Here is an 11885-nt window from a genome sequence, read left to right as displayed (position 1 = left end):
ATGAATGTTGTCTATTTTTTAGGAATAGGCGTGTTCATGTATAATGTTTGCTTCAATAAAAACACATTGCAAGACGTGTTCTTGCTGCAAAACTCAAATCTACACGTTTACTACTACTGCCGCTTCTAATACCACTAACTGAAATAGTATTAATAAAACTTCCGGTGTCAGTCCATTTTTACCCTAGGAATTTCACACATATCTGTTTGTATAACTGAACCTGTATTGTAAGTGTCTATTTGTGTTTGTGTATTGTACGACGAGTGTGTTCTTAATTAAATGTGCTGCACAGATGACGTATTGCATGCATGATTTGCAAAGCCATGTAATGAGATCAGTGTCTGACAAAAACAAGAAGTATTTTTAAACAACCTTTATTCATCCTCTTGGTTCCTAGAGAGGTGAGATAGACCTTTCAGGCCTTTTTAAACCCTTTCAAGATGAATCCAGTGTGACGTCTTTGCTCTCTGCCCGCTGAGCTTCCTCTCACCCTATAACACTCTCCCTCTGTTTACTTCAGTCTCATTGCCCTTATAAGCACACCAGGGCTCTCTGCTCTTGGCGCTGATGCATTAACTCATCAGTGGCACTCAGGTAGAGGTGAACACAAAGCTTTTATTCAGTACAAAACTACAAGCAGCAGTGTTATTTATCTTTATACTGTTATAATCGTGTGCTTAAAGTGCATTTGTTGAGCCTATGAAGGGCTTTGTTGATAATATAAACATTTTCATCTAAGTGCTAAAGCAAAGGACTTGAAACAATACACTGACCATTTAATTCAATTTCATTCCTCTCTCCAAGATGCTACTTAAAAATAAAACAATGCCAGAGACCAAGTTCAGATATAACTGACCTGGAAATGTGAAATTGTATAAAATGGTATCACTTCTACTTCAGGAACAGCAAACACTCATGTTTTCACTTCATGGTCGCAGGTTGTAGAAGCCCTGTAAGAAGAACTGTTTGGATTAGTGCTGTCACATAAAAACTATGGATTGTTTCTGAGTGGGGTGGCTCCAGATCTCACCTGTAAATCAGAAGCTGCTTGGTAAGATCGTCTTTGAGCTCCTCCATCTCTTTGGTTTTCCTCTTTTGAAATCTCAGCTCTGTCTTCAGTTCTCTGCTGTTCTCCTCCAGGCAGTAAACCGTCTCCTGTTCAGGTGGTTAAGTCAGGTTTACGCAAACCTATATAATCTGAGGTAAGATGTCTCATATCAAAAGTTCTTTGGTACAGAATATTTTGTTTACCTTGTACTTTTCCACATCCTCTCTCCTATGAATGTGAATTAGTTTAAGTTTCTCCTCCAAACAGGCCCTCTGCAGTCTCAGCCTTTGGATCTCCTCCCTTAGCGGTCCCAGTTGGGCCCTGAGGTCCTGGGCCTGCTCTCGTGCTTTCACCACTGATCCAGCCGTTGATTCCCTTCTCTTCAGTAGAGCCATCAAAACAGGCTCATACCTGTGCAAAGGGGACCATTGATTATAAAAGTCAAATGTACACAAAAAAGCAGGTTTTAGGTGTTATGGCGTCTGAGAGAGGATGTTTTGGCCCTGGCAGAGGTTTGTGTGTGTCAGTGTTTGTACCTGTCCTCCAGCACCTGCAGGCCGCCCTGCAGGTACTGCTGAATGTCCCCACAGGAGTGTCTCCTGCACTCCGTAAGCTCCTCCTGGGTGTTGGACACATGGCTGGATGTGTGGAGCTGAAGCTCTGCCTTCAGATCGCACAGCTGTTGCTTATGGGCCACCCTGAGTTGTGTGCCCTCTTCTGTCAGCTGGAGTTCCAGAGACTGCAGCTTCTCCTGGAACGTGAGGAGAAAGAGATGTTTATGTGACGGTTTGCACAGATGCACAATGCAGCGATTTGTACATTGTATTGCTGAAGCTTTGCTACCTCTTCTCTCTTCAGCATCTCCACCTCACGTCTCTGGGTGTTCAGGGCAGCCTGCCTGTGTGCACAGTCCATAGCCATGGCGAAGAGCCTCCTCTTCAGCCTTCTGATCTCGTCCTGCAGTCCCTGCCTCTCCAGGTTCACCTTCCATATCTTGCGTTCCTCCTCTGCTCTTTGTTCCCTCAGGCTCTGTGCCTCCTTCAGCCTCTCCTCCCCTCTCACCTCTGCCTCCCTTCTCAGTGCCTCCATCAGCTCTCCTACTTTGCGGGCAGTTATCTCCTCTGTTTCTTCCTCTTCCTCATTTCTTCCCTCTCCCTCCTCTCTCTCTGCATGCCCTCTCAGCTCCAGCACCTCTGCCAGTAGCTCCTTCCTCTTCTTCTCTAAACTTGCCACCTCCTCTATACGCTCCTCCAGCTGAGACCCCAGTGCCCCAAGTTCATTTAATCCAGATCTCAGATCAATCACATCCATCTTCCTTTCAAGCATCTCTTCAGGGGGCAATCCAATATTGTTCGTGTCAATCCCAGCAACGTCTGCTGCGGGCACCGAAGACGCTGACAACATCAAATGGTTTTCCTCGAAAGTCCCCAAAAAACCATTTGCATTTCCCAGGTTTTCTAGTCTTTCCTCAGAGATGCCAACCGTGTTCTCACTGTTAATCAATGGATTTTGCAGGTCTGAACCTACCATTACACCATATCTGCTACTCTTGGATCCTTCTTCTATGTCCTTCTCAGCATGTTGACCAACCCATGACTCCAGTGGCACCGGCTGCATCTTTCCAGTTGGAATGGGTCCCGGTGTTGTCCCCTGTTTCTTACTTATGTGTACATATTCTTGGCTGGCATCCATGGCCCAGTCTTGCGGGTCAAAGTCCATGCCATCCTCTTCCATACAGCTGTCCATCATGGTCAGCATTCTCAACAGATGGCCCTCGTACTGCAGCATGGATTCACTCAGTTTGCCACCCATGGACGTGAGAGGCATTTCTGCCCGATGGCGTACGCCCGCTGTCCCTGGACACCTGTTGATAATGGAGCCTGTGTCCTGCTGACAGGTTTGTACCAGCTGGTCCTCAGTTCCAGCCATGTCCACACGTGTGTCGATGTAGTTGGTGGCTATATACGAGTCAGGAGATCGCCTTGTTTCTCTGTATCTGTCCATCGTGACTTCCTCTTTGAGTTGATTATGAGTTGATTCACGGAGACATGTTTCTGTGTACGTGGGGGAGGAATAAGAACATAAAGGAATACCAGTAAGCTCCTCACAGCTCTTCAGTAGCTCATCCATCTCCTGTAAGTACGGCTGAATCCTAACCGACTGGTTCAGTTGTGTTGCCGTGAGGAGGAGTCCAGGTTGCGTGATGTTGCTGTCTGCTCTTTGTCCCACAAAGGCTCTTTCCTGTTCCCCGTCCTCTTCCAGGATGAAGAGAGGATCAAACCCAGTCGAGCAAACATTGTCATCCAGGTCTTCCATTGCGATACACTTATTCTTGCTTCGCTTCTCCTGTTCACTTAGAAATCTTCCTTATGTCCAAGTCTGGACCCTTGACAAAAGCAGATGAATGTGTTAGACAGAACAGCTAACTTGTTGGCACGCTTGCTGTGAGTCATAAATACTCCGTCTGGCCTGTGGTGACATACAAATGAAGGATCTGGATTCACATTTTGGCCGCTGTTCAGCAAAGTTGACCGTTTGAACTCATTTCTAACAACCTTATCTTGGGTTGGGTTATGAATTTAGCGTCTTTACTCTAAGACTCTTCTGACTATGATTGGGCTTGGATTTAACACGTTCTGGAATGTGTCAGGTTGAGTCAGACTTTGACAGGACTCTTGGGTTACAGGTTCAAGGTTTCGGGCGAGATTCAAGCTCTCGAGGGCAGTTTAGCTGAAGGTATGACAGCTGTCTTGGCCTCGGGGACTGTCAGCTTGGCTTTGGTCAATCACACCCAGACAGAAACACACACACACACACAGACACAGACACAGACACACACACGCACACAAACACACCCCTCACACTGGCTTAGTCATGCATTCACACAAACACTGACATCCCTAATATAAACACACAGATGCCAGGCTTCTAAAGCTTCAATAAGTGCCATCCCACAGATTACATTAGTGACTACATCGTCATAACATGTGGTTGTACTAGTAGATGGTCCATCACACTCGCCCTTGCTGAATAATCTAGTTGTAATTCTACCCACTGAAGTGTTTGCCAAGATTGTCCAGAGCCTCCCTGCCAGTAAATTGATCAAATTGACCCAATACTGTCACCAGGCACTAATTGGTAATGTAGAAAGGCCACGGGAGACAAATGTGACATGCATTTGATAGTTGCTATTTGATGCAGAGATTTCCTGGCCAGAAGCTCCTCGGCTGAAAGTCAAGATGCAACTCAGATGCTCAAATAATAGAAGCATTGGCGCTGATAGTTAAGAGTTGACTGGGTTTGTGTCTTGTTCTTATTAATATCACCAGTGTCCAGAGACTGGACATTGTTTTGCCATGCATGGCAGAGAAAAGCCCTCAGTGTGAGCATCACAGTGAGCAGCTGTCCTGCTGCAAGAACAGACATGTTCACAAGCTGCGTTTGGAGACCGCACCCCCAAAAGACGCTTCTGTTCTGTGATTCAACACAGACTCGCACTTGTTTCATCAAACAAATATCCTTCTGATTTAGTGTTTTTTTTTAAATGATTGGAAATGTGTCTGAAAGCTAGAGGGATGCTTGGCGCTGTGATTATATTTCATTTATCCTTTTTCAAGATATTTTCAAGGGGATATTTAGAAAAGCAACACTCAAATTTGAATGAGGTCACTGAGGTTGCTGATCCCTGCTCTGTTTCTCCATCAGGTGAAAGACAGAAGTTATGGACACCACAATAAAAGCTGTGCTGTGCTAATAATGATGGCTAAATTACTTTTCTTTGGCTCCTGTTTTTCGTGGATTTGTTTTCAAGGTTCTCTCAGCTACTTCATGGTACTCGGCGGCATCAAGCAAGATGCAAACTGATGAGAGGGGAAGACACCCAGAAGTTTCTGTAGGATAGAGATCCACGAAAAAACACAGACGGATCAAAGTGAAATGTCCTAGGAAAACACTTTATGAGGCAACAGTGAACATAAACCTCTACCAGCTCTGAGAGCTATTCCATGAATCCACAAGTGTCCATCCAACTTACAATGTGAGTGGCCTAGTTTGGATGTACACTTCCCCAAAATCATGAAAATTTTAAGCATCATTATCCCTCAAAATCCAGCATTATTGAACTTACCTCTCGGCACATGGACTCTGTCTTTGTATCCACAGGACGAAACCATGAGGATGAAGCGTTGATTCAAACGGGGTAAAGCAAAGTGGCCCAAAGAAAGAGCGGGAGGAGCATTTACAAACCAAGTAAGAGAGGAGGAGGTGTAGAAAGTTGACCCAGCCTCCTCTCGCTCTCTCTCTCTCTCTCTCACTCTCCCCCCTCTCGCCCTCAGTGTGCAGCTATGTGTGGCCATGACAACCTTAAATCTGTTTGGGTTTATTAATAAACACCTGGCAGGGAGAAAGAGGAGCCACAGCCAGTTCAGTCGTTCCCCCGAGAGATGAAGGAGCAGCCAGAGTCGACTTCTATGAACTCCAGAGGATGACCTGTTCCCCTCTGTGGCTTGCGCTCTGTCAAACTAAGTCAGCCAAGTATTTTGTCTCATTTCAAGGTGCTGATTTGTAGTTGGACAGACACAAATTGTTAGTTTTCGTGACCTACATTGACATTGTAGCTTGTTTTAGGACAAATTAAGAACAAACACAATTGCAAACAAGCAACACTGTGGTTTGGTATCCAGGGTATCAGGTTTTCCAGCTGGGAATCTCTGTTACGGCTGTCGTGTGTTTATGTGTACTGCGTGTGCGTGTGTGTGTGTGTGTGTGTGTCTGTCTGGAGATTTTTATGGTGTCTCTGTGTGTTTATGATTAAAGGCAACACGGCTCCAGGATTCCACCCGAGCCTCTTCATTATCGAGAGATCTTTAAATAGCTCTCTGCACTTTTCTGGGCTGCTTCCCACGGGCAGGATTGGGTTTCATTTCAACTTCTGACCCCCCTGACACGATGTACCACAGGTGGTTCTCTGAGAAGCCTGAAGAGAGGACGCAGACGAGAGGACAGAGAAGAGAGGACAGAGACGAGAGGACAGACTGGGTGGGGAATGAGCTGTGAAAAGCAAAAAAAAAGTTGGGAGCAAGCAACAAAATATTCCCAAAAACAGATTTTTAGCTTGTTGTATTCCATAAAAAGTGCAAATATCTACCCTGTATTTCTCTCCATCACATTCGATGTCCGTTTTCATGTCTAATTTCTTGATTCATGTTATTCTAGCAAGACAAGTATTCTACAATATGTCAATGTAAATTTGTGAAAGGTATGTTACACTTACTCACCACTAGATGACGCCGCAGACATATTCAAAGCCTTCTGACCCTCAGGCACAGTGTCATAGAAGCACATTGTGAGTATTAAGCCTATTAAGTCCACATAGAATTCAAACTTTTGGGGCTTTTGAATTAAAATGAAGGCAATTAGGCGTTAGTGATAAAAGTATAAATAGCTTTGGAAGGTAAACTCTGTAAATGTGCCAGGAAAGAGAGCTACATCTGTGTTTCTGTCCTAATATGGGCAAAAGTATCGCAGTCACTTTGTAATGTTTATATAAGCCACTTTGACTTCTTCTGTTTACATTTGATAGATAAAACGGTGTTTCCATGACAACATCATGTCCGAGGAAAGATGTCATGTTTATTGAATGCACCCACTGAGATTCGGCTTTGGCACGTCGGGGCTTTGGGAGAGACAAAGATGTTTCAACGCCGTTATCATGCCACAAGGACCTGGAGACATGACGAGACTCTTCACAAAATCATCTTCTCAGCTGCTCTTGTTCACATTTCTGTAATTTCCTTTGCAAAATATGATGAGATCATGAGTGTGTGCATGTGTGTGTGTGTGTGTGATGTCCTGCTGAGATGGACCATATGCTGGGCACTCTTTTGGACTTGCCTCCTTCTGTCTGCTCCACACTTACAGCTCTGTCCAAGTGTCATCCCCTTCCTCTTCCTCTTCCTCTTGCTGTTCCTCGCTGTTACTGATTCTCTTCCACGTCCATCCATGTGCACACACGGAGTCTCACAAACTAACCCATCCATCTGATCCACCATGATGTTCTGCTGCTCTTTGTCAAGTATTAACAAGAACGTTAGATTACAGAAGTTCAAACTGCTGAACCTTAACTTGGTGTGTTTCCTCAATCAGACGGTTCTTGAGTGGACGTCCACCTGTGTAAAGGTACTTTAGAGTCCAAATGAAGCCTCCATGATGTTGGGAAAGGACGTTTTTCCCAGCAGTCTGTCACTGTGGAACGTGCATCCTCGTCCCACTGCAGCTAAGTGTGTTTTAATGACAGTGACCTTCTCTGGTGTTTATTTTAGAGCCAGAGCCTCTGCTGCACCACTGTCACACACCATCTTCTCACTGTCATCAGCCACCTGCTGTTTGCAGCACTTGGCTTGTCCCCGTCCTCAGGTCCTTTTAATGTGATGAATTAGGGACCCTTTGTCCATTATTTCACGTGTTGTTCCGCTGGATTATCAATGTTTCTTCCTTACAAAGATGACAGTGATGCTTCTCCTTAGAGAGGTGCAGCAGCTGGTCAATCAGCCTGTTTGGAGATTTTACCTCTTTTCTAGTGACTTATCTTAAAGGGTGATTGAGTGAAAACATCCTGGCCATTTTTTTTTCCAGCGTAATCAAACTGTCAGAGCAGCCCAGCAGAGAGGAACACAGACTTTATGGCGGGCTGTTGTCACTCCAAGATAAGCCTGGAACATTTACTCTGTGGGGAAAAAATGTTGGTAATCCCATTGTTATGGTTGTACTATTACATCAAGTTTATTATTCAGCACATGGCCTTTACACCTTTGCACCCTCACAGCCGGTCGTTCCCATGCAAGCTGTAGATGAGAGCGGCAGATATCAGAGGGACGAGAGGAGCTGACAGACGTGAGGTTGCAAGTGTGAACTCAGCAAAACACACACACACACACACACACACACACACACACACACACACTCTCTCTCCAGGTCAACCACGGGTCACAATCTTCATTTGGCAACAACAACAAAGTCCCAGTGAAGCCATGGAGGTGATATTCAAAGCTGATCTGCTATCTGACCAGTGATTTGAATGCACATTTACCTGCATCAGAGAATCATAGTAGGTGTGTGTGTGTTTGTGTGTGTTGAAATGGAGGCAGTGTCTTTGCATATGTGGTGCTGTTAATCACCACTCCTCCCCAATATAAAAAAAATCTTTTAAATATTGAATAAAAAAATAGTTTGAAAATAGTTCGATGTTTTGGTAATTTTTTTCATATATTTTAATTGATAAAAATGCATTGCTATGCTTTTACTTAAATCAAATTATTTTGCTATTCTGGTTTCAATATCCAATTCCTATTGTTGTTTTTTTCATTGTATTTACAGAATGAATTTGCTTTTGCTTTTGCTTTCATTTTGTCTTGTTTCCTTTTTTAAATTCCCTTTTCCTCACTTTATTTCCACATGTGTCTTTTTTTTGACGTGACTTTGGTTTGTTGTCCTGCAGGTCTGTCTGGGGAGAGAGAGAGAGAGAGAGAGAGAGAGAGAGAGAGAGAGAGAGAGAGAGAGAGAGAGAGAGAGAGACGCTCCACCATCTTCTCCTTTCATCTGCCCAGCAGTCAGGATAAAGAGCAGCATTCCTTCTCTTACTCATCTGTCTCCAGTCGCGCCACGCCAGTGTGTCCTCCGTTCAGTTCCACACATCAGCAGGACATCAGGGAGACGCACTCTCCACCTGAAGCTCCACTCTGAACTCACACATGTGCATGGGAGGAGGTGCTGCAGCTGTGAGTGTGTTTGGATATGGATCCATGTGCTGTTTACATCCTTAACGGGCTGTTAAGGATGTCATCTAAATGTTTGTTTAAGGCACTGGAGCAAATATTGTGATGGTCACTCAGAATAAAATCGATTTCATGACTTTTTGAAGCACGTTTTTGTGCACATGCAGCCATGTGCTCCTTAGATTGCACAATTGCGCAACCTTCTCCCTGTGGTGAGTTTAAGAAATGATTTCACTCTCTAGGCAGGATTAGGAGGAAAGCCCCAAGTTTTCACATTCATGTAATGTTGTTAACGTGCCAACCTTGTTGTTTTGATGAAGCCTGGACGGAGGTCACATTAGGTTTTGCTCACTGTGCTCTCAGAGTCTCATATAAATGGCCCCCCGGAGAGCTAGGACGCAGCCAGACAGGTCATCTGCAAGTGGAGCGGGAGAGAGAGAGAGAGAGAGGGAAGGATGGAGGGATGAACGGGCGGAAGAGCGGAAAACTGCAGCCTGTTATTGTCCCAAACCAGCCCACAGCAGCCACACCCTGTCAGGAATCCTGTTTTTAAAGGACCAGTCCACTCTAATCACAGCATGCTCCCTGTTTTCATACCTGCATGTTGCATAATGGGGAGTGCAAAGGTCACACAGTGAGAAATAAAGACAATTACACCACCGATGACCTCACGGTGAAGGAATCAGATTATAAAAGTCGAATTAACACAGAAATGCATGATTTGGATGCATGTGTGTCCAGCAAAGGTTAACACGAGCGGCAGACCAGCTTGGACGTGTCCAGGCAGAATGATTGGTTCATAAAGCTTCTAGACGGCCCAAACCTCTCCCTCTCCAGATCCTATCAGAGAGGTCACATGGTCTGAGTGGAGGCATATAACCCAAACACCCAAACACAGCAAAACTCATAAAGGAGCATCAGGACATTTTAAAGCGGCAGTTGTCAAACTCTAGAATTGCTGAATCTCCTGAGAACGAGCCTGCTGAACCTCAATCACTCACGCTCGCTCCAATGTTCTGGCTCTTGTTACGGCAGCGTGTTTTCTATGCCCCACTCAAAACGATAGAGCGGGGATATTGTTCTATCTGAGTGCAGGGCAGAGAGGTCAGAGTCAATCGCCCCTCTGTGGCCTTATTGCTCCTGTTTTCTGTCTCTTCGGTAAATTGGTCCCTTCAGGCACCATAAAACAAACAGCTTCACCTCCTGCAGGCCAAACCCGACCTCTCCTCTCCTCTCCTCCATCGCTGAACTTCGTCCTTCCTTCCTTTCCCTCCTCTTCACCACATTGAAACTTTAAAGAGACTTTGGCAGTGGACTTTTTTCACTCTTGTAACACCTCGCCTGCCCTCTCGCCCTGTTTTCTTCTGGTGTCTCTGTTGTGAGACCTCTCTGTTGGCTCAGAGGAATGCGGCGGGGACAGCGAGCGGCCAGCGTCCAGAGGCAAGGACAACAACAAGCCTGGGCAGGGAAGGACCTGGGGGGGTGGGGGGGTCGAACGATTCCATTGTACCTCTCCCTCTTACCCCCCTTTTTAGCTGTTTAGGTTGGCGCTCTTATTCAGGGACTCTTTCCATACCGTTCTGTCCTCCTGGACCAAAGCTCGCGTTTAGATTGTGAGGTCTGTTCTGCTCAGACAAAGACGTCCCTGTTGTCCAGAGGAGTCCCTGCTGTGTGTTTCACAGCCCAAACACTGAAATCTCTCCTCGTTTTCTCCAACACGGCGATAAAACGTGTTGGTTTTCCCTCTCACCTCTCTTTTCCACCCCTCCCATCTTCTCCACTGGCCTACGTTATAAATAGTAGACTGTGGAATGTTAGTTAGGAAAGCATTTATTTGTTTCTTTTTTAGTGCTTCGGGGTTCATTCTTAGAAATGCATTTCTAGAGGGTGAATTGGAACACACACACACACACACACACATAGACACACACCAGCTCCAGGGTTCAAAGTGCTGCATGCTGGTACGAGGGGAGCAGTCGGTGCAGAAAGAATGCGTCTGTCCCTGGACAAAGGCGAGTCAGGAATGATAATGCCGGCCGAAAGAGTGGAGCTTATCCCGCCGGCAGCCTGGATTTCCTGCCTGTTGCCTCCTTTTACTCACACACACAAACTCACAGACGGCTCATCAATGTGTCGCAGATCTTGCGGCGTTTGTTCGATTGGTTAATTAGCATTCAGCTTGACAGATTTTGACAGTCAACGTGGGTCTGGACGTACCCTTGAGCAAGGCACTTCTCCGTACTGCTTGTGTCTTACTTTTGTATCATGTGAGTGTGTATGAAATGCGTTTGCGCCACAATCTGCAGGAGGCCGTCGCTCCCCGAGTGGACGTGACCTGTTGTACACTCGCAGTCTGTCACTGTGAGTGCCAATGCTTGAATCTGCAGCATGGAGGTCGTGTCCGAGGAGAGACTCCAGATGTTTCCATTTCCCGCCTCTGCATCAGCCCACGTATGATGACACGGTGCTGCAACCCGGCTCAGATGAGGGCGGGTACGACAGAGTTGATGCTTTCTTGTGAGGCAGAGCTGTGATGTCATGAGTCAACTCGTATCCCCACAGTGGGAACGAATGTGATGGCGGCTCAGAGGTGGGTCAAAGTGAGAACAAACACAAAACATCATCTGCGAGGGTGTGTTTGATCTTTGAACATACAGAGGAGAAGTTTGCCTTTTCCTTCTCTATAGCAGCATGTGATGTTGTGTGTTGGTGTTGTGGTGTTTTGGATGGTTGCTATGTTGTCTGGCTCCTTTTTTCCCAAAGATCTCATATCCACCCACCACGATATGGAAACACGCCGCCGTCAGTTTGGTTTAAAGTCTGCTCTCAAACAACACAGTGTAAACTTTTTCAAGATAGCTTTAGTTTCTTCTTCTTCTTCTTCTTCTTCTTGTCTCCAGCAGCAGGAGGAATCTCATTTATGTGTTTGTGTTCGGGAGGCCAAAGGAGCTTCAGTGAGCGTAAACATAGCAGCCGGCACAGGGCCGACCTTCAAAAGTAAAGATCCAGAAAGAGGGAAAACAGAGGAGGCGAGAAAGACTCTGGTGATACATTCCCCAAGAAGT

The 11885-nt window shown here is 45.7% G+C and overlaps 1 protein-coding gene across 1 annotated transcript; it reads right to left on the bottom strand.

Annotated features, from left to right (window-relative positions):
• Window positions 1-973: 973 nt before the first annotated feature.
• sync (syncoilin, intermediate filament protein) lies at window positions 974-3364 on the bottom strand. Its single transcript, XM_076149733.1, has 4 exons — window positions 1892-3364; window positions 1585-1799; window positions 1252-1459; window positions 974-1155 (listed from the first exon to the last, which is right to left on the bottom strand). The coding sequence occupies exons 1-4, from the start codon at window positions 3362-3364 to the stop codon at window positions 1027-1029; spliced, it is 2025 nt and encodes a 674-aa protein (XP_076005848.1). The 3' UTR covers window positions 974-1026.
• Window positions 3365-11885: the final 8521 nt, after the last annotated feature.

Source organism: Genypterus blacodes, unplaced genomic scaffold (genome assembly GCF_046128005.1).
Source record: "Genypterus blacodes isolate CSIRO-AG114 ecotype Tasmania unplaced genomic scaffold, CSIRO-AGI_Gbla_v1 ptg000048l_1, whole genome shotgun sequence".
In the NCBI taxonomy this organism is placed as follows: Eukaryota; Metazoa; Chordata; class Actinopteri; order Ophidiiformes; family Ophidiidae; genus Genypterus; species Genypterus blacodes.
The sequence above is the reverse complement of the archived record's forward strand: the minus strand, read 5'-3'. Positions and strand labels throughout refer to the sequence as shown.

Bases quoted from the DNA above. Each gene is read 5' to 3' on its own strand.
- sync (XM_076149733.1), bottom strand. From the start codon at position 3,364: ATGGAAGACCTGGATGACAATGTTTGCTCGACTGGGTTTGATCCTCTC. The intron at 1,800-1,891 runs GTAGCAAAGCTT...CTCACGTTCCAG, and splicing joins AGATGCTGAAGAGAGAAGAG to GAGAAGCTGCAGTCTCTGGA. The intron at 1,460-1,584 runs GTACAAACACTG...CCCTTTGCACAG, and splicing joins CTGCAGGTGCTGGAGGACAG to GTATGAGCCTGTTTTGATGG.